The sequence below is a fragment of the Coenobita brevimanus genome, chromosome 100 (genome assembly GCF_032717465.1).
Source record: "Coenobita brevimanus isolate Jiangsu-jjx chromosome 100, ASM3271746v2, whole genome shotgun sequence".
Taxonomy (NCBI): Eukaryota; Metazoa; Arthropoda; class Malacostraca; order Decapoda; family Coenobitidae; genus Coenobita; species Coenobita brevimanus.
In genome coordinates, this window is record NC_137053.1 from 54,409,679 (window position 1) to 54,437,178 (window position 27,500).

General features: G+C 41.9%; 1 protein-coding gene across 1 annotated transcript in view; it reads right to left on the minus strand.

Moving 5' to 3' along the window:
• LOC145414591 (sodium channel protein 1 brain-like) overlaps positions 1–27,500 on the minus strand; it is a 1,229,691-nt gene that overhangs the window by 997,509 nt on the left and 204,682 nt on the right. The window contains exon 4 of the mRNA XM_080284113.1: positions 16,850–17,094. Within this exon, the coding sequence (XP_080140239.1) occupies positions 16,850–17,094 (245 nt within the window). The remainder of the gene's footprint in view (positions 1–16,849; positions 17,095–27,500) is intronic.

Consider the following 27,500-nt stretch of genomic DNA (forward strand, 5'->3'; position numbering starts at 1 on the left):
ATTCACTCTTATTCTCATTAAATTTCAGGTAGATACATAATTATTCATACACTTTATTATCTATACCTGATCGACTACCCATATACACACTTTCACTTTAAATCAGGATATCTTAAGGGGTAGTGCGGTCAGAGGGTTAAGTGAGGGATGAATAAGAAGTAAATGGTGTTGGATTATATTTAGACAGATTTTGAAGAATCCTTTAATGTAAATGAAAGAGCTGTAGGCCTGAATATCAAGATGATTAAGAGATATAAAACATTGTTCAATTTTGACCTCCGACATTACTTGTGAGTATTAGGAGGTATTTTTATGAAGATACAGAGAAAGGTAAGGAGTGCATAAAACCAATACATACTGTGTTAGGAGATTTAGATGAAACAATTTCAGGATACGGTACTGGTGAAACGGCATATCCCAACATTACCATAAAAGTAAAGAAAACCTAAAGAGGAATTAAGGGGATAAGGCTGGTCATCAGGGTCTCACCTTTGATCTACTGCATTAATTAAACGAACTAGAAAGCTGTTTACGAAACCCCTACAAGTTAGAGGAATATCTAAATACACACAAAAAATGAGTCCATTATTCTGCTCCACCAAAAACGCAACATTAAAGGACTAAAGACCTACCATCCCATTAATCTTCTCTTTGTTGTACACAAACTTTTCACAGAAATTCTACCATATCCAAGTACCCCCTCACTAGGTTCAAACGGAGAGAACAAGCCGTTTTTCGTAGTCGTTATTCAACAAACCATATTCACGTTTTTAGCACATAAAAAATACAGATAAGATCTTCGTGCATCCCATGTCTTGATTATGAGTAAACATTTAATTCAGTGGAAACAGCGGCGGTGATGACAGCAATTCAAGGACAAGGCGTAGGAGAAACTTACGGACAGTACAAGAAGATATTAAACTGAGATAGCACTGTTACCATAAAACTCGATAAGAAAAGAGTGAAATATGAAAAGAGAGTGGGGTGTTGGCCAAGTAGACGCAATTTCACCCAAGTTATTCTCAGTATGCCTAGAGGACGTTTTATGAAATTTAGATTAGGATGGTAAAGGAATTTGCATAAGGGGTGAATGATTGAAGAGTCTTCGATTTGCTGACGACATAGTTCTTTGTAGTGAATCAAGGGAGGAGCTATAAGATATGAGAGTTGAACTGAACCGGGAGAGTCTAAAAGTAGGTTTGAAAATGAATATGAAGAAGGCTATGCCTATCATAAATGTTCAGCCCCTTCCACTAAAAACAGAAGGTGAAGAACTAGAGTATGTTGAAGAATGTACATACCACGAACAGTCAGTCTTTCCATTTCCAGTTATGTCAACAAAATGAAGCGACGAAGAGGTATCTGGTGGAGGGCTTTGGGTGAATTAAGTAACTACATAGAGGATAAGCGATTGCCTTTTATATCAGGAGAGAGAGAGAGAGAGAGAGAGAGAGAGAGAGAGACCAGGTCTACTTAGGCACACCTGGGATATTACAATCTTGCCTGGTGTTGTGGTGTTAGAGAGGGTGTTTAAGAAGTGGCAGTGGGGACATGAGGAAGAACAGTGAACATTGTGATATCCAGTTCAAGTCCCCAAATGTTTCCTGAAATAGCCGGAATCGAACCCGCGACCAACTCAGTCTCCAGCCAAGCGTTCTATCCACTACACCACCAGCACCTCTTCCCACCATCTTCACCCATACTCACCCCTGTGGTACCTCAGTAATACTTCTTAATTATTGACTCACTCGATACTCCCTCACTCCTACTCTTCTTACGTGCTCCCTCACTCATCAGTTATTCATGCAAGCTCATAACTCACGCATTCCGGCCCTATTCACACCCTCCACCCCCGTCACACATAGCCTACATACCTACAGCACATACACACACACACACACACACACACACACACAAACTTGATAACACCACCATAACTCTCTCTCTCTCTCTCTCTTTCTCTAAAATACAGTGCGGCAGGGCTTAAAATGGAATAACATTAGGACGCCATTTTTAACAGGCTCGACGGCTAGCTAGTAAGGCAAGGGGAGGGGTAGACTCGTTTTTATGGCCCTAGCAAATGGGGGAGTATGTGGTGGATTCTGTAATGAAGTTTTTGGCTATTTTAACCCCTTCAGCCTGATAATGTTTTTTTATTTTTTTTGTTTTCTTATATTTTTCTTGCTACTTTCAAACTATTTTATTTAATTGAAGAGGGTGTTTTCGAGCTGGTGGTGTCAGGTGCAAGTATAGCTTTCATTAACTGTTTCAATTGCCTAGGTATTTAATCTTAAAAAATCGCCTTAGTGTTAACGAGATGAATGAGGTTAGGAGATTATTAACCCCTTGATTACTAGGATTCTTCTCAAAATCGTCTGGTGTTAAATATAATTCCTATGTGTGGTGAAAGGAGAAAAGGGGTTGCTGGAGATCGTATTTGTACGGTATGCATGCTTGGATTTCCTTCAGTTGAACAAATTCCCCTGTGGTGTCTAAATACAATACTGAAATGCACCAGCTGCAGTGAAAGGCTCAGTGAATTACACGTACGAATATCCTTCCCTCCCTCCCCTCTCTCAAACGTACAATGCAACTGGGTTTAAGGTGGTTTTCAGAGGATTTATTACGTAGTTTGTATTATATAACTCAGGCAGTCATTTTTATACAGTCGCGGTGCCTCCAGACGACTTTATTTGCTTTTGGAGAGCCTTTCTGAATGGATGGGTTAGATACAGTCCAATACACATTTCACTGCTGGATGTCTAAGTTGCTGAAATTATTCTGGGAGTAGCAAAATAATAAATAAATAAATAAAATGAATGAGAAAAGAAAAAAAGAAGGAAAAGGCGTCCCCATATGGAAGGAGTTAATGGGTTCAGGGATTAGTGGGTCTGGGGATTAGTGGGTCTAGAGTTAATGGGTTTGAATATTAATGGGTTTGGGTATTAATGGGTTTGGGTATTGGTGGGTGTTTATATTGATGGCTGTTGGTATTAATGGGTCTGGGTATTAATTGATCTGGGTATTAATGGTTCGGGTATTAATGGGTCTGGGGTTAATGGGTCTGGGGTTAATGGGTCTGAGGTTAATGGGTTTGGGATTACTGGGTCTGGGGTTAATATGTCATGGGTTAATGGGTCTGGGGTTAATGGGTCAGAGGTTAATGGGTTTGGGATTACTGGGTCTGGGGTTGATGAGTCTGGGGTTAATGGGTCTGTGGTTAATGGGTTTGGGATCAATAGGTCTGGGGAATAATGGGTCCAGGGAGTAATGTTTGTGGGATTAATGGACCTAGGAATTAAAGAGTCAGTGCAGTCACATTCATGAAATACGGGATTTCTTAAGTTTTCGGATTTTTTGTAATGTACTTAAGGGATTATTCAAGCTCTTTAATATCCAATGACGTATTTTCGTATTTTATTATCGGTACTGTAAGATAATTTTATTCTGTGTGGGAAAGATATTTAGTAGTGGAAGGGTTAATAGAGGACGCACTTAAATATTTCACCTCTAAAAGCCTAAGGTAAATGCGGTATACCTGAGAGGAAGTAACATGCATTTATGAAGACCTACTGTATGTTATGGGAGTGAAGGGCTTGGTGGTACGCGGAGAATGTTAAGATACTTGGGGAAAATATAAGGTTGTCTTAGATTTTTTGTGGGTTAAAATTATTAATAGTAGTACACACACACACACACACACACACACACACACACACAGACACACACACACACACACACACACACACACACACACACACACACACACACACACACACACACACACACACACACACACACACACACACACACACACACACACACACACACACACACACACACACACACACACACACACCGTACACGCAGACGAACACATGCACATATACTACCACACTCCAATGATCTCAAAATGTACTTCTACCACACACACACACACACACACACACACACACACACACACACACACACACACACACACACACACACACAATAACAATACGAAAGTGGTTTGCGCACGCACGTGTCATGCGTGCGTGCGTGTGTGTGTGTGTGTGTGTGTGTTTGTGTGTGTGTGTGTGTGTGTGTGTGTGTGTGTGAGAGAGAGAGAGAGAGAGAGAGAGAGAGAGAGAGAGAGAGAGAGAGAGAGAGAGAGAGAGGTAATCTATACTATTCTTTGTTCTGTCAATGCTCTCTTGTTCTTCGCTGCTGGAAAGGTTATAGTACCCGAGGCGGACGTTGTTGTACTCCCCCCTCTCTCCCTCTCCCTCCCTATCCCCCCTTTCTCTTTCTCTCTCTCTCTCTCTCTCTCTCAACTAACCTGACTCTCCCCTGTCTTCGGGGAAAGTGTTCAGTACATGGAAGTGTACTGTGAGCTTAAAATAAGTACTTCACTACCTAAGCTTTTTGTACTAAGTCCTTATTACTTTCACTCTTCCCTGTCTCGCAGCACCACACCCTGCCTCACCACAGCATACCCGTCTTCACCACAGTCTGACTCACTACATCACACTCTGCCTCACAACAACACACCCTGTCTCACCACACCCTACCTCACCACACCTTGCTTCACCTCACCACACCCTCCCTTACCGCAACCCTGTTATTAACACACCACACCCTGCCTCACCACACCACACCCAGCCTCACCACACCACACTCTGCCACACCACACCACACCCTGCCTTACCACACCCTGCCACACCACACCTGCCTTATCTCACCCTGTCACACCACACCCTGCTTCACCACACTATACCCCGCCTCACCACACCACACTCTGCCTCACTACACCATACCCTGCCTCGCCACATCCTGACTTACTACATCACACCCTGCCTCACCACAGCACACCATGCCTCACCACACCACACCCTGCCTCATCATACCACATCTTGCTTTATAACATCCTACCACACTACACCCAGTCACTATACACCCTGCCACAGCACACCTTACCTTACCACACCTTCAGCACAGTAAAGACACGCTAACCCGAGTACTCTGCCATCCCCTCAGGTACTCACACCTAAGCCTGCCCTAAGTACCGAAGTTAAGTAGCTGGGCTGGGGCTCTTAACAGTGTTCTAGGTAGGATCAAATTTTATAAATTATGTTATGCGTCTGCGTTATACAACATGTTCCACGTGAGAGAGAGAGAGAGAGAGAGAGAGAGAGAGAGAGAGAGAGAGAGAGAGAGAGAGAGAGAGAGAGAGAGAGAGAGAGAGAGAGAGAGAGAGACTAGTTTTGATCAATCTATTATAATATTCCTAAATATAATAATTATATATCTGGAAAGAAATAGTAATATTCATTTACGTCTCACTATTCACGTAAATCCAGATATGTTGAACGCCACTTACAGTACTAAATTTCATGTTATATTTTTTAAGCTTAGAGTTTTCAGAGTAAAACTGAAGTAAGGATAAAAAAAGAGAAAATCAGTGCAAATAATCTTCCGTGTAAAAATGTCATACAGACTTCTGTTTATTTGTGGGCTTCTGAATGACTGTGCCGCCTACTCGTGGATTTAAAAAGACTCGCCACTAACTCTTCTGTGGTTAAATATTTTGGCCGGAAGAGCTAAATCGAAAATGACAATAAATAACGTAAATAACTGGAGGAGAATAAGAGATGCCAGACAGCCTTTTATTTTCACCACAACACGGCCCTATGGCTTCAAGTACACATAACTTTCCCTCAGTGCATAATATCCTCTTCATTTTTCATGTTTATACAGCACCACTATGGCCTCCTCCCTGCTCAGCCTAAATTATTACAGTCTGCGTTCATGCATATTCAGGCACACACACACACACACACACACACACACACACACACACACACACACACACACCACTTATTTTAATTTTAGAGTCGCATGTGTGTGTGTGTGTGTATGTGTGTACAGTGTAAACATAGACTACTGATGTCGCGTCTGTATACATTTGCATTTGGACCTTCATTACTAAGCTGCCTGCAGATGGTGTGTGTGTGTGTGTGTGTGTGTGTGTGTGTGTGGGCGCTCTTTGTTGTTTACCAAGTACGACTAACATTCCAAACCTTGAGAACGACATATAAACATTACACAAACACTGCATATAAACATTACATCACATATAAACATCCCTTCTCCCTGTAATCCAAAGCAGTTTTTTTTTTTTTTTCAGTCCTATCTCCTCTTGACATTCTTCTCCTTTCGTCTGTTTTTATGTATTTAGCTTTTTTCTTTTTTCGGCTAACACCGTGTGAATATGTTTAACAGGGAGAAATTCTTTGCGGATAATGCGTAAGTAAAATAACGTCGATTAAAAATATATATAAGTTACCCTTTGTCAAATTAAGTAGTTTGAGAAAGAGAAAACTCACGTCAGTCTTCTGCGTCTTCTCTCTCTCTCTCTCTCTCTCTCTCTCTCTCTCTCTCTCTCATAAATAATTTCCCTTACGGCCATCAGTGTTTCCATTAATCACTTTCATCACCATCATTACTACCATCATTAGCATTCTAAATGTCACAATCGATTCGGTAAAGAAGAAGAAGAAGAAGAAGAAGAAGAAGAAGACGACGACGACGAAGAAGAAGAAGAAGATGAGGAAGAGAAGAAGGAAGAGGAAGAAGAGGAAGATGAAAAGGAACACAATAGCAACAAAATCACAACAAAAACAAACTATAACAAAAATAAAAACAACAATAATAATAATCATAACAAATAACAACGGTTTTTATTTTCATCACTACCACAGTCATGAACCACAATTATCAACTTACTGTATACAATCAACAACTACCACCATCGTTACCTACAACCACAATTATTATATATGTACAGTCGACAGCTGAAGTTCGTCCCTCTCAGCGTGCGTGATACGAGCCTGTTGATCCGGGAACACTGTGTGAGATCGAGTTGCCAGGTATGATTTAAATGGCTAACATTAAAGAAATGTGTTCGGAGATAAGTTAACAACACATTCTCTAATGATAACAATGAACTGCAGCGGGTGGGATAATAACGTTATTGTGGAATGTACAGTATGACACTGGTGTTCAATACAATCATTAGGGAATGTGTTGTTAACTTATCTCCGAACACATTTCTTTAATGTTAGCCATTTAAAACATACCTGGCAATTCTATCTCACACAATGTTCCCAGATCAACAGGCTCGTATACGCACGCTGAGAGGGACGAACTTCTGCTGTCGACTGTACATGAGCTACCACAATCAGTCGGTCCAGCTACCACCACTATCGAAATTACCACCACAACTACCACTATTACCCTCATCCACAACAATCTGCACAGCCACAACCATCGGCTCAGCTACTACCACTGCCAAAGTAAACCTCTCTGACTACTACAACTACCATCATCTGCCACCACTACTACCACCATTTTCAGCCTGTATCCACTACCATCATCACTATAACCACAACTACCACTATCCACCAACCTTACCGCAACTACCACTAACGACCAGCCCCATCACCAACACCACAACTACCACGATCGATCAGCCTTACCATAACTACCACCATCAACCAGTCCTACCAGCAGTACCTCAATTACCACTATCGACGGACTCTATCACAACTACCATAATTAATATAGTAACTCACCGCAAATTAGCCCCCCCTTCCACCACAACTACCACACTTAACCACCTCCCTCCACCACCAGCACCACAACTACCACCATCAACCGCTTCTGCCACCACTACCACAATCGCCACACGAACTCAATAATAATCAAATACTGTCCTTTTCAACCACAATTTCACTCCAGCACCACAACTACAACTACTACCATCAACCAATCATACTGCCACTACCACAACTACCATCATCACGTACCAGCCTTACCGTCACTGCCATGACTACCATCACCACTACCACCACCACCACAACTACTACCATCACCACTACCACCACCACAGCTACTACTATCACCCATAACCACCACCACAACTATCATCACCCATAACCACAACCACAACTACTATCATCATCCATACCCACCGCGACAACTATCCCAACCAGGTTCTCCTACTACCACAACTACCACCATCAATCAGCCCTACCACAACTACCACAACCGTCATTACCATAAATCCCATTAAAGGCCACTTGGGATTTTTTGTCAAGCGTTGGACGTTGCAAAAAAGTGGCCAAAAAACAGAAATTATTACGAGTGTTTATATTAATAGATCGTTAGGGAAAATATGATAGATGTAAATGTAAATAAAAGGATACGCAAAGAAGAGAGTTAAGTAGGTTGATAGCATGGAAAATGAAAGACGATAGAAATAGATAAATAAAAGAAAGATAAGTTACTTGAGAGGAACACAGATAGTATAAGTAGATAGATATGCAAATAGATAGTGAAACATAATATGTAGAATGGATAAACAAATTGTCAATAATGTATGCCAGAAACACACACACACACACACACACACACGTGTATATATATATATATATATATATATATATATATATATATATATATATATATATATATATATATATATATATATATATATATGTGTAGAAAGAAAGAGAGAGAGAGAGAGAGAGAGAGAGAGAGAATTTTTATCCCATTCTCATAATTTTCTGTCCAATTTTTAAATTTCCCTTTCTCCTTCTTCTTCCCAATCCCTTTCTCTTTTTCACTCTTCACTCTCCTCGCTCTATTTCTTCTCCTCACCATATCTCCATCTCTATCTCTTTCCTTCTCTCTCTTTCCTTTTTCCTCCTTGAGTCCTGACTATCACTCCCCTCCCTTCCTCGGCCCATTCCTCCCTCCCTCCGTCCCCTCCTTCCACATTTTTCCTCCTCACCACCTTCACTCTGCCACTAACTTCCCCGCCATTACCTCTCTCTCTCTCTCTCTCTCTCTCTCTCTCTCTCTCTCTCTCTCTCTCTCTCTCTCTCTCGTCTACTAACTTCCTTATTTCATTCATTATCTCCTCATTCCCTTTCATTATCTCTCCTTCTTCCTTTACTTCCTTCTCTTCCTTTCCCCTTCGATTCTCCTCTCCTTCCTTCCCTCTCTCGCTGATCCTCGTTCCACTTAACATTCTCTCTCTCTCTCTCTCTCTCTCTCTTTCGCTCGCTCGCTCGCTCCGGCACCCTGCCAAACAAGCTCCAGACACGATGGAGACTTGTTCCTCCCCTCTACTACCTCTCCCCGTTTCTCTCCATCCTCTCTCACGTTATCTCCCTGTTTCAATTTACTCTCTCTCTCTCTCTCTCTCTCTCTCTCTTATTCGGCCTGCAGTCATCTCCATTACTTTTCCTAATTTTTCACTTCCATTCTCCCTCCATAATCGTCTTCAACACTAAGGTTCCTTTAATTCACTCTTAAATAATATCTTTCGACGTAAGCTGGAATATAGAGTATTCCTGACCATGATAGGGCTAACAGTTACTCTACCTCTTTCACTTTAACTTGGCTTAGATTCTCGTCCTTTTCTAGCTTATTTCACATAGCTCAGTGACAAAAAGCAGTGATATGGCTCTACTTCCTTTCCATTTAGCACTTCACCTTGACTAGCACCATTCTATAATATTAACTTTTTGTTAAACTAGTGAATAAAGAGTCAAGATGAAGAGATGGTAAGTATTTTTAGGCCAAGTTAAAGTGAACAGATATTACTAACACTCAGGCTTCTACACCTCAATGAGCTGAATAAAATCACTGAGTGTCGGGTGGGAGGGAATATTTATTTTCCCGACCATGAGAGGGTTTGGCTCCGATGACTCACTCAGGTGAATTCAATGGTCTGGTTTTGGATGGAACTGAGTATTCGAGCTGTCCCGACCATGAAAGTGCTGGCCATGTCAATATAGCAACTCTGTTATATTTTGTAAGCGTACTGATACTCTTGATTTTAACTTACTGAAGCATTGGCTGTGTAGAACAGTCTGATCAATACTACGAAACCACACACACACACACACACACACACACACACACACACTAGCACACCTCAAACTGCCTCACCTCACCTTGCCACACACACTAGCACATCTCACACTGCCACACTTCACACTCCCTACAACACACCGCCAGACCCCACACTCAGACCTCATGACCAAACCTGACACTGCCGTACGTCACACCAGCTAACTTCACACTGTCACGCTTTACACACATCTCACACTACCAAGCCTTCCTCCTTCCACCGTAGACACCCAACATTGCATCCTTTTCTAACATCCTTGGTTAGCCCACAGAATAAGGTGATATTTTTTTCGTTGAAGTCCTGCTGTCTGCTGACGATTTTACTCAGCTAAGGATATACTTTTGAACTGGAGGGGTTAGATACAGCCTAAGTAAAGCCTTTCAGTACTAGAGATCGTTCCCAAGTTAAATAAAATCTTCTGGTTTACGAAAGATTGCACTAAAATGGATGTCACTTAGATGCAGGGGTTACATGCTCCCTGATACCCGCTTCGTACTCTCTCTCTCTCTCTCTCTCTCTCTCGTCATCGCCATTATCATTGTTATTATTATCACCATTATCATTACCACCTTATATTTTCGTCCTCTTCCCTCCGCCCTTATCATTATCATCTTCTTGCATTATCCCTATTACTTTTATCTTTCCTCTTTTTGTTCTTAATCTTCGTCCATAGCTTTTTCTTCTCGTTCCGCTTTCCCCCACTTCCTTCTCAGTTATTTTTTTTCATCTCTCTCTCTCTCTCTCTCTCTCTCTCTCTCTCACGCGGTCTTAGTGTGGCAAGTTGAACGAGTTGCTTCTCATTTTTCAACTTCAGTCACAACTTTTCCTTCTTGATTTCTCTCCTCTCTTCCCCTCACGTCTTCTCTTGTCTTCTCGTCTCTCTTCTCCTTCGTCCCTTCTCCTCTTCTTTTATCTTCTCGTTTTTCTTTGCTTCTCATCTCTTGTCTGTATCTTTAAGTCTCTCTTCCTCTCCTTTTCTCTTTCCGTTCCTTTACTAACTTCGGCTGTACTATATGTTTCTCTTCTCTTCTCTTTCTCCCTTTTTTCCTTTACTTTCACCCTTTTGTTCACTTTTCCCCTTCTCTTCTATCCTTCTATCTCTTCTATCCTGTTCTCTCTTCTTCCCTCCTCTTCACTCTTTATCTGCTCTTGACTCCTCCTCATTCCTTGTCTTCTCTTCCCTTCTCTTTATTACTTCAGTATTTTTTCTCTTCTCTGTACTTAGCTTTTGTTTTCTCTTCTCTCGTATCTTTTCTTCTATTCCTTCCCCTCTCTTCTCTTCCCTACCGTTCACATCTTTTACCCTTTTCTATTTTTTTCCTCTCTTCCTTCACTTCCTTTCTTCCTTCCTCGTTTCTTTCCTTCCTTCCATTGTTTTTTCCTCTTCTTCTGCCTTACTGCATTTCCTTCTTACTGTCCATTCTTTTTCTTTTCTCTTCTTTCCCTTCATCCCTTTTCTTTTCCCCACCTTTCGTCACTTCTCCTTTCTATGGTAATTCCCTCTTCTTATTTCCTTTTCTTTCCTTCTTTACTCACTTCTTTTTCTTCTTTTCCTCTCTTCTCCTCATCCTTTCCTCCTCTCTTCTCACCCTTCACTCTTCTCTTTTCCTTTCCTCTTTCAATATTCCTCTCGCCTCTTCTCCTCCTACTTCTATCCTCTTTATTTCTTCCTGCTTCCCTTCTCTTATTATATCTCCTCCACCTTCTTTCCTCCAACCTCTCTCTCTCTCTCTCTCTCTCTCTCTCTCTCTCTCTCTCTCCTAATTACCTACCATGTAAGACAAGCGCATTTTAATATAGTGTCTTCCTCTTTCATCACTTTTTATGTCTTCTTCATCCACTTCTTCCTCTTCCTCTCTTCCTCTTCTCTTTGTTATTTCTCCTTTTCTCTCCTTTTTCCATTCATTCTCCTCTGTTTCTTTTTGCTCCTCATCCTCTGTCTGTCTGTCTGTCCGTCTGTTTCTGTCTCTGTCTGTCTGTCTGTCTGTTTGCCTTTCTCTCTCTCTCTCTCTCTCTCTCTCTCTCTCTCTCTCACTCATTAATCTAGCTCACAAACTCTCTTACTTCGTCACATACTCCACATACTGTCTTGTCTCTAAAACAAACTCACTCGCTCACTTTCTTGGACACACACACACACACACACACACACACACACACACACACACACACACACACACACACACACACACACACACATACATACATACACACACACATACATACATACATACACACACACACACACACACACACACACATACACACACACACACACACACACACACACACACACACACACACATACATACACACACACACACACACACACACACATATACACACACACACACACACACACACACACACACACACACACACACACACACACACACACACATACACACACACACACACACACACACACACACACACACACACACACACACACACACACACACACACACACACACACACACACACACACACACACACACACTCTCTCTCTCTCTCTCTCAGTCTTCACCAAATTTTATAATATATACCCACACCATCGTGCACATGTCCCTCGCTCTCACTGCTTTCACACATCCCCTCACACCCTTGCTCACTTTCTCACATTCACATAGTATCTCACATTCACTCATTTTCTCACATACCTCACGTACTTCTCCATAATTATCTTTCTTCAACAAATTCTTCCTCACTCACTCTCAGTCACATTTCTCCCTCCCTCCCCCCCCTCTCTCTCCCTCCCTCTCTCTCTCTCTCTCTCTCTCTCTCTCTCTCTCTCTCTCTCTCTCTCTCTCTCTCTCTCTCTCTCTCTCTCTCTCTCTCTCTCTCTCTCTCTCTCTTTCTCAACTTTCTTCTCTCACGGGTAATCAACTGACATAATGTAGATAAATTTCGGGTTTTCCCTCCTTCCTCACCTCTCCTTTCTTTCACCTCTCATCCCTCTCTCCCTTCCTCCCTCCCTCTCTCTCTCCCTCTCTCTCTCTCTCTCTCTCTCTCTCTCTTCTTCTTCTCATCCCCTTTCCCCCTTCCCCTTCTTCTCCTGCCCCTCTTTCTTTATCCTTTCCTTCCTTTCCTCTCTTTCCTCTCTCCCTTCAAGATATCTTTTCCTTTCCTCTCATTCCTCCTTCTATCCTTCTCTCTCTTTTCTCCCCTCTCCCTTCTTTCATCTGTCTCTACTACTTGTTCTCTCCTCCTTTCTCTCCCAGTTGTCATTCTGCCTCCCCTCCTCTTCTCATTTCTTTCCCTTTGCTTTCTCTTCCTCCCTTCTCCATCTCTCTCCTGCCTCTTCTTATACCCCTTTCTCTCCCTCTTCTCTATCCCGTACTCCTTCCTACATTGCCCCCCTTTTCTCTCTCTCTCTCTCTCTCTCTCTCTCTCTCTCCTTCCATTTTTCACCCTTTGTTTTCTCTTCCCCTCTCTTTCTCCCCTTCGGTCCTCCCTTCCAATCTCTCCCCTTCTCTTTCTCTCCCCTTCCTCCCTTTTTACCTTATCTTTTTTTCCTCTCTTCATCTTTTTCTTTTCTTTCGAGCTCTCTGCCCTACCTCCACATGCTCCTAGTTCCAGCCCCCCTCCTCTCTCTCTCTCTCTCTCTCTCTTTCTCATTTCCCCTCTCTTCTCGGCCCTTACAAGGCTTGATTGGGAAAAAACGTTGCTTCCAAGTTTACCTCCGCTCTCTCTCCCCCCTCTCTCTCCCTTCCTCGTTTTTCTCTCTCTTTTTCCCTCCTCCCCCTCCTTTTTCCCTTCTACCATCTTTTTTCCGTCTTTCTTCCTCCTTTACTTGTTCCTCATCCTCCTCCTCCTCCTCCTCCTCCCCCTTCCATCCTTCCTTCTTTCCATCCATCTCTTTTCCTTTCTATCTTTTCATTCTTTACTCCTCTTCTTTTTTTCCTTCTCTTTCCTTCATGTCCTTCTCCCTTCTGTCTGTCTGTCTGTCTGCGTGTCTCTTCTTTCTCTCCTTCCCCATTCTCTTCCTTACTGTTCCTTCGTTCTCCTCCTCCTCTCTCCTTTTATTGGTTCTCCTTTTTCTCTATCTTTATTCCTACCCACCTCCTTCCCTCCTTAACCCTACTGCTTCCTTCCTCATCTCTCATTCTTTTCCTCCTCATTCTTTCCTAATATCATCCCTCCTTTTCTCACCCCGTTTTAGTCTCTCTCTCTCTCTCTCTCTCTCTCTCTCTCTCTCTCTCTCTCTCTCTCTCTCTCTCTCTCTCTCTCTCTCTCTCTCTCTCTCTCTCTCTCTCTCTTAGCCTTTGTTTTCTCTTTTATTGTTTTTTTTTTATTTCTGCATTCCTTCTTCTTTCCCCCTATACTTCCCTTCTTTCCCATTCTTCCTTTCTTCCTTCACGCTTTTCCTTTCCTCTCTCCTTCCCTTCTCTGTCATTCTTCCTGTCTTCCTTCACTCTTATCTTTTCCTTGGATTTTCTTTTTGCCCGTATACTGTCTGTCTGTCTCTGTCTGTCTGTCTGTTTATCTGTCTGTTTATCTGTCTGTCTGTCTCGGTCTCTGTCTCTGTCTGTGTGTCTGTCTGTCTGTCTCTCTCTCTCTTCCATTATTCACCTGGCATGATCAAGGACTCTGAAATTCCCTCTAACTAAAGTTCTCTTCAGTTTCCTTTCCTACGTCTCTCTCTCTCTCTCTCTCTCTTTCCTTTCTCTCACACATTATTCATATTTTTTTACGCCATCTGATTCTTCATACTTAACTACTTCTCTCCACGGCCTTCTTCCCCTCCATTCCTTCACCTTCTCTATCCACTCTTCCTTCATTTCTTTTCTCCTTACCTTTCCTTCTTTTCGTCCTTTCCTTCCCCTTTTTCTTTCATAGTTTCTCTGCAGCTTCTCTCCTTCCATTCATTCTCCCATCTTTCCCTCCTTCCCTCCTTCTCTTTCCCTCCATAGCTCCTCTTTCTTCTCTCTCTCTCTCTCTCTCTCTGTCTCTCTCTCTCTCTCTCCATAGCTTCCCTCCTGCCTCCTTTCCTCCAGCCGCCCATTACTCATCGTGCGTGATACAGACGTTCTTCATCGCCCTAAACACTCTCTCCCCTCCAAGTCATTCTTCCCTCCCTCCCTCCCTCTACATCATCTCTCTTTCCCTCTCCATCTATCCTCCCTCCCTCCACATCGTCCCTCCTTCCCTCCACACCTTTCCTCACCCCTTCTTTCCTTCCTTCCTTCCTTTCATCTCTCCATTTTCATCACTTTAAACTCTCTCAAGGTCAATGGATTAGATTATTTCCCCTTTTTCTTCTCACCCTCGCTCCACATCATCTGTTCCTTTCCTCCACACCTTCCTTCCTTCCTTCTTTCTCCTTCTCTCCCTCCTCCTCCCTTCTCTCCCTCCACTTTATGTCTTTTCCCCCGCACCTTTCCTTCCCCTCCTCCTTCTTTCTTTCCCTGCACTCCATCTCTCCATCTCTCCACACCTTTGTTCCATCCCTCCCTCCTACCTCCTCCCTCACACCGGCATGATGGAGGCGGCCTTCATCGCCCTTATGACCCTGATGCTTCGATGCCTCGCCAACCGCCATCTGTGTCTCAATAACTTTCATCCTTTCTCCTCTCCCTGTCTTCCCTCTTCTTTTCTCTACCCCTCTTCCCTCTTCTTTTCTCTACCTCTCTTCCCTCCTGTCTTCTCTCCTCTTCCCTCTTGTCTTCTCTCCCTCTTTCCCCTCCTTTCTTCCCTACCTGTCTTTACTCCTTTCCTTCTCTCCATTCTTCCCTTCCTCTCTCTTTCCTCCCACTTCATATTCGTTTCATCCTTTCTTCCTCTCCTTTCTCCTTCGTTCCTTCTCTATGCCTCAGCCCATTTCCTCCTGTCTTCTCCCCTTCCCACACTTCTTCTTTCCTCCTGGCCTTGTTTCCATTCCTGCCTCTTCCCTACTCTCCTTCTTTTCACTGTCTCTTTTCCTCTGTCTATCTCTGTGCCTTCCGTCATGTTTTCATTCCCTCCCTTTAAATCCTCCCTCTCCCTCCACACCTTTCCTCCCTCCCTCCCTTCTTTTTTCTCTCCCCTTTTCCTTCTTCCATTCCCTCCTTCCTCTACTACACACAGCCAGGTATTCAATGTTCTCATGACTCAAAGTTCGAACCTGCACCAAATTTTAATATCGAATTCACAACTTTCCTTTTTTCCCTAAGTAGATTTCCTCCATCCTTACTTTCTTCTCCCCCCCCCTCTCTCTCTCTCTCTCTCTCTCTCTGTCTAATGCAAAATCTCTTGAATAGCCTGAGGGTTTGAAGTCTCACCAGACTTTACCTATGGCTTAGTATTATTTCTTTTCCTTCCATTCACAACTCTCATCTCTTCACATCATCTCTCCTTCCCTTTACAGGTTTTCTCCCTCCTTCTTTCTCTCCCTCCTTCCTTCTCCACCGCCTTCCCTTTAGTATTCACTTTGAATGGACTCAACACTCTAATGGTTCGAAGCCTGATAGTTTTTGGTGCGTGTTGTTATTTTTGTGTGTGTGTATCAGTAACTCTTCCACATTCACCAATATTTTTATCCCTCATCTTTACCCTCCAGTACTCACCAGGTATGATAGAGACGGATTTCATTGCCCACAATGCTCAATATGTTCGAAGTCTCACAAAGTACAATATATCACAATACCAATCTTCCTTTTTTAATATGTCCCTCTATTTGTACTTCCTTTCCTCCCTCCCTCCCCTTTTTTTCCATCCTTCCATTATGGTACTCACCCGGCATGATGGAGACAGTCATTAGCACCCTCAATACCCTTAAGGTTCGATGCTTCACAAAAAGTACCATCTGCCTTAATTGCATTCCTCAATATTGTTAAACCTATATCCCTCAGTTCTCTTCCTCCCTCCCTCCCTCCCTCCCCTTTCCTCCGTCCCTCCAGTACTCACCCGGCATGATGGAGACGGTCTTCAGTGCCCTCAACACCCTGAAGGTTCGAAGCCCCGCTAAGTTGCCGAACTGCTGCACATCCATGTCGCCGAGTTCTATGATGAGCGTGACGTAGCCGGACGCTATCACCACGAAGTCCAGCCAATTCCACGGATTGCGCAGGTAGGTGTACTTGTTGAGGATAAACCCCTTGGCCACCGTCTTGATCATCATCTCAGCGGAGTAGATGGCCAGGAACATGTATCTGTAGAGGAAGAAGGAGGGGTATGGTTAAGAAGGAAAGAATGAAGAATAAGGAGAGGGCACTGAGCTGAAACACAACATATGAAGAAGGGTGTATAGTCACTAGAACATCACTATTAACCTGTTCAATCCGGCGACGTCGTTAGCAAATTTTGCCACTTTCAGACAACTTCATTAAACCTAAGGGCGATTTCTTGTGGTGAGAAAGTTAATGAGGGCAATACATAACTCCCCAGTCAAAAAGTCGTTCCAAAACTATAAAACAATCTGTAAACAGCAAGAATGATCTGAAAACATGGGTACAGGATAGAAGAGGTTAAATTTTTTTTTTTTTTTTTTTTTTTAATAACAGAACGGAGGAAGGAAAAACAAATGGAGAAAAAAAATAATCCATACACCAGATTACTGGTGTCCTCTGTTCATAAAATATCTGTAACAGTTAGACTTGAACAGTTGTAGGTTGAAATTTGGAGGAAAACAACTCTGGGGAAGCGAGTTCCAGAGAGATACAGTTCGGGGAATGAAAGAATTCTGATAGGCAGAAGTTCTGCAATATGGTTGAGTGACATTCCAGTCATGAGCGCTACCAGATGCCCGTGTAGCACGAGGGAAGGCATGGGGAGGTGGCACCATGGACGCAACTTCGTCTGAGCATTTGCCAAAAAAATATCTGTAAAATAATGCAAGGGAGGCAACATTCCTTCTTACTTGCAGGGGAGGTAGTTTATATGTAATGGCAAGGTTGTTAATGATTCTAACAGCTTTATTCTGAATTTTGTCTAGTTGTCTTAATGCAACCTCTCCACAACCATTCCACAAGGGTGAGCAATATTCAAGCTGAGAGCGCACATGACTCTTATAAATTATAGCTAACTGCTCATCGGCGAAGAAGTTACGGATTCTGTACAATAATCCAAGTTTCTTTGAGGCGGTTTTAGCAAGTGATCTGACATGAGAGGTCCAGCTGAGGGCACTGTTAAGTGAGACACCAAGAATTTCAATACTTTTGGAGATGGGAATATTAGTAGCACTGAAGGTAATGTACGAATCTGGCAATATCTGTCTATTAGTAAACTGTATATATTTAGTTTTGCTAGCATTAAAAGAGACAAGGTTGTTTTGTCCCCATTCACTGATTGTAGATAGATCTTGATTTATGGAGATGGCTGTGTTGAGTTGAGAGGTAGAGATATTAGACTTTGTAAATGGATGTCTGAGTGTGAATGAACTATGTAGTGTTGAGTCATCTGCATATGAGTGAATGGGATTGTGAGTGACAGATAAGAGAATATTAATATGAACCAGAAATAGGGTTGGCGCCAGTACTGATCCCTGCGGCACGCCGGCGTTAATTGAGTGGAAATTCGAATATACATCATCTACTTTTACTCTTATTTTCCTGTCACTAAGATATGAAGAAATCAAAGGAACAAAATACGTTAGTCCATAGCAAGGGAGTTTAGACAGCAGGGAACGGTGCCATACTCTGTCGAAAGCTTTAGAGATATCAAGAGCTACTGCATGAGTTTCTCCAAAAAGATCAATTGATTGATGGATGGTATGAGTTAAGAGATTGAGTATGTCAATGGTGGATCTTTCGTGGCGAAAACCGTATTGTCTATCATTAATTAAGTTGTTGGATTCAAGATGTTTAACAATATGCTTGTTAATTAAAGTTTCAAATACCTTACCAAGAGAAGATGTGATAGCTATTGGTCTGTAATTGGAGGGGTAAGACGAACTTCCTTTCTTCGGAACTGGGTGGATATTGGCTTCTTTCCATGAATTTGGGAATAAAGAAGTACGTATGCATAGTCTGAATAATTTAGCTAGGACAGAGGCAAGTTCAGGGAACATTTTTTCAAAACAATTGGCGGAATTCCATCTGGACCTGGAGCTTTGTTGGTAGGTAAATTGTCTAGGATGGATTTTACAAATCTTGTCTGTATTTTAAGTGGGGTAATTTCGGGAGAATCAAGTTCCAGTACTGAGACACTCTGGCTGGTATCATCTATGGTAGAGTTTCTTGCAAAGGTACTAGCAAAGATATCTGCTTTCCCACGTGGGTCATTTGTAATATTGCCATCTGAAGATTTTAGTGGGGGAATGGAAGATGACTTGTTAAAGTTATTATTGAAAGAATTAAGAGTTGACCAGAATATTCTATTGTCATTAGGGTTGTTAAGTAGTTTTGATGCTTGCTTTTGAAGAAAGTTTGATTTAGATAGATTTAATACAGCTTTTGCATGATTTCTAGCAATTTTAAATTGGGAGAGTGATTCAGGTGTTTTTGATTTTAAGTAAGAGTTATATGCTAATGACTTTTGGGCTGTTGCTCTGGCACAATTGCCATCAAACCATTTTGGAGAGTTTGATCTTTAGTGAATTGTTGACTTCGTATGAATAAATCCATACCAGCTAGTACTAAGTCACAAATGTGGGACTGGGTAGAATTGGGATCACTAGAGAAGAAAGACTGCCATGGAACATCAGCAAGATAATTTCTAAATCCATCCCAGTCTGCCCTGTCAAAGTGCCATCGGGTCACCCTGACAGGTTCGGAATGGGGAGGTGTAGGAGGGTTAACTAATGAGGCTTTGATGAGATTGTGGTCAGAGGATCCAAGTGGTGACAGTACCTCTATCCTGTATTGATCTGGATTATTTGTCAAGAATAAATCCAAGAGATGGGCATTATGGTCAGGATTATCAGGTATTCTGGTTGGTTGCTTTACCAACTGGGTGAGATTAAACGATTCCGCAAACAGCTCGCATTCTAGACCAGCGTCGTCAGTCCGGGCAGAATGCAATAACCGTTCAACATTGTGTATGTTAAAATCACCCAAAATGGTAATTTCATTGCCAAGGGCAAGGTCAAGGTTACTCAACTGAGTGGACATGGAATCAAATACACTGGGTTCCGAAGAAGCATTGGGGGAACGATAAACTACACAGATATATTTGGTAATGTTTTGGCAATTTAATTTATATAATGAGTAACCAAACTGGATGAAGTGAAGTTTAAAATAGTGTCAACTGCATATTGGGATTTGATATAACAACAGGTGCCGCCCTTGTTTCGAAAGTTTGTAAGGAGATGGTAACCGGGAAAACAAAATGGAGATATATCGGTAGAGGGTGAGATTTGTGGTTCTGTGAGGAAAAGGGCCAAAGGGGATATGGACTGAAGGAAAAAATGAACTGAGTTTAAATTTGTGGTAAGGCCGCGGATGTTGGTAAAGAATAAGGCCGCACCGTCACCTCTTCGCCGACGAGCATTCCCGGAAATAGCAACAGTCGCTGCTGGCACAGTCGCTTGATAGCGACCGGGAGGACCCTGTGCCTCCAGCCCTACCCTGCCGGTGGTGGCAATCCGAGATACCACCTCATTTGATTGTAAGATTGCAGCGGCCATTACTAAAGATGTGAATAGAAGGTGTGATATGTTATGCGCATGTAGTGTGGTGTAGACAGTTGAAGGTAGAGGTATCATGAGAGCATGCTGGCCTACTCTCTGTGTAAATGAATGCACTGAAAATGTTCAGAAAAGGGAGATGGTCAGGATCAAGTCCTGAGGGCTGGTGAAACGGGAGCTCCAGCTCTCCCTGTCACCACCGGCGTATATCTGAACGTAAACGAAAATGAGCCAGAAAGGGAACGCATAAAAAATACAATGGATAGCCAGGAACATATATCTGGAAGGGTAGGAGAGGAAACTGGGTTAACATGGGAGCATATGGGAAAAATAATGGATGGACAGGAACACAATATATGGAGGGGGTAGTACAGTAAATTGGGTTATGTATGGGGAGGGGTAATGGAAGGATTTGACTAATAGGGGATGGTGTAACATGGAGACATAAGGGAAAAATTATGGATGGTCAGGAACACATATCTGAATGGGTACTGAAAGGAAATTGGGTTAATATGGGAAGCGTAGAGGAAAAATAATGGATGGCCAGGACCACATGTCCGGAGGGGTGTATAGGGGAAACAGAATGGAAAATAAGATAAGGAACATGCATTTGGACGTGAAGATGAGCAGAACATTGAAATAGTATGAAAAAACTGTGGGGAAAAATAATGAATGGCCAGTTGCATGTATCTGAAAGGGGAGATGAGGAGGACAGTGAGGTAGGATGAGAAAATACTGACAAAATATAATGGACGGCCAGCAGCATATATATCAAGAAGAGGAAGAAGAGGGGGAGGCCATTGGCTTTAAAATGGGATGATATGGGAAAAAATATGAATGGCCATGAACAAGTGTGTGGAGATAAAGAAGGGAATGTTGGGTTAAAGAGGGGAACATTATTTTTATGGGAGAAAGAAAATAATGGATAACCAGGATAACTTTTTTGGACGTAAAGTAGAGGAAATTGGGTTAAAATTTGAACATATTACGGAAATAAGTAATGGGTGGTGAGGAATATGTTTCTGAAGAGGAAGAAGAATGAACAAAGGCTAAAATGAGAACAAGTTGGAGAAGCAAATAGATGGACTACACTCTTTTCACGATAACCTAGCCCAGATTCTCGTCCTCTTGTGTTTACTTCAAGTAGGTCAATTGGGGTAAAAGGCAATACTACGGCTCTGCATCTTTTCCGTAGAACTACCTCGTGACTACCATCATGTTTTAGTGTTAATCTATTTTTACATTCAGGATGGACAGATGACAGTAAAAGCAGGAAAGGAGATAGTCATAAACCCTTAAGCGACGAGAGACCATTCTTTAGCTGGACCATTCCTTTTTCAGAATAAAGAAAAAAACATGAAATAGAAACCAACAGCAGAGACTGGAAAAACGCAAAGGTAAAATAAGCCATCTCTAATAACAGGAAAAACGTACCGTAATAACATGAGAAACCATTAATTAAAAAAGAAATCAAAAGCAGTAGAAACCTCGAATAGAAACATGAAAAACAAAATTGAAAACTATAAAAAGAGGAAGAGAATTCATGAAAAGATACAGGAAAAATAATCTGGAGCAACATCCTCAGAAACAGGAAAAGCACAAAACTATGAGAAACCATTAATCAGGAGAACGCTCACCCAAAATGGACCCCCCCTCACTCCCCATCTCCCCCTACACACACACACACACACACACACACACACACACACACACACACAACTCCATTCACTCACCATCCAAGCCTTCGAAATACTCTGAGCAGAAAGCCAGTAACACACGAAATCTGTTAGCACCCCTGGAGTGTAACAGACCTGCAACATCGACAGCTTTTGAGGCACTGCCTTCAATGAGCTCAGTAATGGTGCTGGCTGGGGCGATGCCAGTGAACAATGACGCTGAAAATAAAATGACTTCACGTCAAAATGTTTCGGTGCCGTTTCTCGAAGGCCAAAAACGTTATCATCATCGTCATCATCAACATCATCATCATCATCACCATCAACTATTTCCTGCTATTCGGTACCCTCATCACCATCATAATAATCCTCGCCTTATTACCACCGCCAAGGAGTTATGTTTTTGCCGGCGTTTGTTTGTTTGTTTGTTTGTTTGTCTGTCTGTCTGTCTGTTAACAACTTTACTCAAAAAGTTATGAGTGGATTTTGATGAAGTTTTGTGGAAAGGTGGGTCATGGGCCAAGGAAAAAAATGATTAAATTTGGGGGCTGATCCGGATCCGGAGTATCCCGCACAGTATCTCCAAAAGTTCTCAATGAATATCAGTGAAATTTTGTGGAAGGGTGGGCCATGGAGCAAGAAAGAATTGATTAAATTTAGGGGCGGATCCGGACCCGGATCCTCTATCCCTGGATCCGGATCCTTTTTAATGGCAATGACATTGGCGGAGGTATGCGCTCTCTAAGCGCTTTCTAGTTCACTCTGTTAAAGGGAAATACTTAAAGGAAACCCAGTATAACTACAGCGCGTTTTTATTCCAACCTGACGAAGATCCTTAACCCCTTCATGTTTAGTTGACGGCAAAGTGAAGTCAGACTGGAGGGTCGCTTTGACTAGTAACCAAGGAGATTCATTCCTCTCTCATGACTAGGGTCTGTCAAATTTAATGTGGCCACAACATAACATTCAAGATGTGGGAGTGGCCCAACTCCGTCAGCTGAAAACACACCGACTAAATCATGAGAGTCCATAGTATAAATGTGATTCTTCCATTCCCTAAGCCTTCAATAACCTCAAACCCAAAGACAGCTTAGCCATTGAAGCCCCGCGACGTACAGAATTTTTCATTTTCATCAGGCCTGCACCATACGATTTTACTGAGCTGAAGATGTTAAATATAATATTCTATAATCCTGTGGGTACGTGTGTGTGTGTGTGTGTGTGTGTGTGTGTGTGTGTGTGTGTGTGTGTGTGTGTGTGTGTGTGTTGCACAACAAAAACGAGAAAAAAGATTTTGATATTTGGCAGGATGGTTGGAATTGGGTCCCAAATGAGCAAGTTTCAATTTCATGCCGACTGATATATTCTGATGGAATATATTAGCCAGTAATAAGTGTCCCTATTGGTGTCATAATTCCCGCACGTGGAAGAGGCGGCGGGGCATTTCCGTGGAGTTTTGTCCGTGTTTGGAGAGAGAGAGAGAGAGAGAGAGAGAGAGAGAGAGAGAGAGAGAGAGAGAGAGAGAGAGAGAGAGGTACATCTACAGTCCGATGTCTATTAATTCACTGATGCTATGACCAGGCGATTTTATTAAGCAGAAAATAGTGGTACCTGTGGTGGTCATAATGGTGGTAGCTGTGATGATGATGATGGTGATGGTAGCTGTGATGGTTGTGGTGGTGGTGGCTGTGATAGTGGTGGTTGTGCTAAGTGTTCAGAAACGGCTCTCATTTCTGTAGGCGCTTTGCTGTCAGATCAGGCCGCAAAGCATTTGCTCTAAAACTGAGGCGTAGTTCAGAGACGTTCCTAATTTGAACAAGTGCTTAGCGGCCCGATAGGGCCGTGAGATTCTTGTAAAGACTATTTCCAATCCTCTACTTCGAAAGTCTATTATGAGGAGAATAACACTGTCTGAAGGAAGCCAGAATGAAAATTCAAACTTCTTCACTGGATTCAAGGGGCTAACCAACAATAAAACCTGCTGAAACGTGGAAGAGCACAGACACACAGGGGGCTTACGAGGCGCTTACTTTAATATGCTTGCTCGGCTTGGTGACCGGGAGAATGCACTTCATGTCATAATGCTTTAGTGTCTTTTATCTCTACCAGTAGACTGCAAAATATAAATGCTGGATGCACGAGCTCAACAATACAGGGAATTTATGATGCGCTCAGTTATGCTGCCGGGACGAGGGATTCAGAGATATGAAAGGTTAATGTAAAATTATGGGATGTATTTTAAGCAGCTTGGAGATTCAGTAACATATCTTCCTTGGCGATTTATTTTGCATACTGCACCTTGACATGCTTTTATCTATCTATCTATCTATCTATCTATATATATACTATATATATATATATATATATATATATATATATATATATATATATATATATATATATATATATGGCTCAATCGGTAGAGAGGTGGCCTACGGACCCAGGTTCGAATCCCGGCTGGGGCAGGGAACAGTTTAAGGACTTGAATTTCATTAAATCAGGCTTTACTGATCTACCAGAAGACCCGCCGACATGTCGTAAAAATACCCCCGCTAATACCAATACACCAGTCCTGTATGAGACAGCCCTAGCATGTATTCAATATGGACGGTGGGTGTTAGCGCCGAAGTGGTGACATGTAGAGGTGTATGGTATGTAGGAGGACTGCTGGGCCTTGATAGCAGACTGTGAAGCCTATGCCCAGGGTCGGACACATAAAAATATATATATATATATATATATATATATATATATATATATATATATATATATATATATATATATATATACTGTATATATATATATATATATATATATATATACTATATATATATATATATATATATATATATATATATATATATATATATATATATATATATATATATATATATATATATCTATATATATACTATCTACATCGTTTCATACCGACATACTGTACTTTGCATCAACAACATACGAGGCAGTACTTAGGTTTATGTGAAGAATAAATAGCAAGAGAAGAGTTGAAACGAAATCATCAGAGTCGCTTCCAATTGGGCCCTCCATTATTTTTCAGTCTCGTTTCTTTCACACCATGACAACTTAACATAAATCTGGCTGTATCCGAAATGTGGCAAAACTCAGGAAAAAAATAAAAAATAAAAAAAAAAGCTTATAATGTACACCCAGGGACAAAGCTTAGCCTACTCTCACGTCTGCTTCACACTTAGGGCATTTCGTTTTCCTCCCTGACGCATCATATCAAGGAGAACCATCTATGGCCAGCGAAACATACCATATCTCTCACCTCAGGAATATTAGCTAACAGAGGAAGTGAGAAACAGAGAGAGATGAAATACAGAACTGTCCGGAACCTTGTTTAGTAATACTGTTGAGTGAGAAATTGTAATGAGAAATAAAGGCCACTCTAAAAAGTTTAAATCACAGTGTAGTATTAAATAATGCTTCAGTGTTATTTCTCTCAGACAGCGACCGTCTAACATATCAGGCGTTTGTACTCCTGAACGTGTAATGGCAGCATAGAATTAAAATGTACAATTAGAGACATTTATGTACTTGTATCAGTGTACGTTTGTGTGTGTTAGTATGCATATATGTATATATGTGTGCTGAGAGTGTGAATTAATGGGGGTAATCCACTAAAAAAAAAAAAAAAAAGAGAGATTACTCCAAACTCCATAATTTATCTCAGTACCATTTAACCCAAGAGGGCCTCCAAACTTATAAAAAAATCTCTAGAAGCAGAAAAAAAAGGGGGGGGAGGGGGTATGCAGATAAAGGTGCCAATTCCCGTTTCTTTCAGACTGCTGAAAACGCAAAAAAAAAAAAAAAACTAATGATAAATATAAAAAAATAAAAACCCTTAACCACAACAACCAATGGAAATCTTTTATATTACATTTAAAAGATACAGATTATTTGGTACAATTTAGGGAATATTAGCTGTAATTCTGGGGTTAATGAAGGCCCTATCAAACCCCACCACCTCTAAAAGCGTCTCCCAAGCTTAAGAATTTAGTCTGGTAGCAGCAGAAGGAAGATAAAAATGAGTGAAAAGATACGAGGAATTAATTTTGTGTGATTGGTAGTGGTGGAGGATGGAGATTGGGGTCAATTGAAAGGAGAGTTGGAATAGGGTCGTTTGGGGGAATACTAGGTCAGGTATTAGAGGATTTGAGAGAGAGAGAGAGAGAGAGAGAGAGAGAGAGAGAGAGAGAGAGAGAGAGAGAGAGAGAGAGAGAGAGAGAGAGAGAGAGAGAGAGAGAGAGAGAGAGAGAGAGAGAGAGAAACTATAGAAAGAGCGTGTCAGAAAGAGTGATGAGGGGAATAAAGAATGCGGGTGTGAGAAAGTGAGAGAGAGTCTGGGAGATATATGAGAGTAAGAGAGTGGGAGAGATTGACGGTGATTAAGTGAGCAATGAGAGCGAATGTGATGAAGAGGGAGATAGAGATAGACAGCAAGGAGCCACAAGTGTGTGTGTGTGTGTGTGTGTGTGTGAGAGAGAGAGAGAGAGAGAGAGAGAGAGAGAGAGAGAGAGAGAGAGAGAGAGAGAGAGAGAGAGAGAGAGAGAGAGAGAGAGAGAGAGAGAGAGAGAGAGAGAGAGAGAGAGAGTCATCTATCATCATCTAATCCCTCACCGCCTGACTCTATGCAGTGTGCTTCACGTGTAGCCATTAGGAGGAGGAAGGGAAAGAGGAGGAGGAGGAAGAAGAAGAAACGGAAGTGGAGGAGAAGAAGAGGGAAGAAGAGAGAGGAGTAGGAGGATGAGGGAAAAGGGAAATAGCAAAGACATGGAAGAGGAAGAAAAGGAAGACGAAGAGGAGAAGAAATAGATGAGTTAGTAAGAGGAAGAGAATCATACGAAAGAGGAAGTAGAAGGAGATATAACTTAAGTACATGAGAAGGACTTGGCTCACATTTTTTCACTTGATGCTCGACGGGTATATATAAAAAAAAATCCCCAGCTCAAAAAAGAAAAAAAATGCAGATGGTTAGCCCTTGTTAGGTAAGACCAGGATTCCAAGGGCTTGTGTGGTGAGTTGATGAGTGAGTGGCCCATTTCACTTAGTATATCGTAGACTGTACTCCCTCTAGTGTGCCTTTTCTCCACCTTGCTTTTTGGACCCTCTCTCACAGCATCCAAAGGTGGGAAAAAGAGATGATGGTGTTGTTGATGATGATGATGAAGCAAAATAAAAGTAGGAGTATGAAAGTCAAGAAGCAATAACAAAAAAATAAAGAAGAAAAAGAGTGAAATATACAGTAAGCTGTGAAGACAGAAGAAAAACAAGAAGATAAATTAAAGAGAGC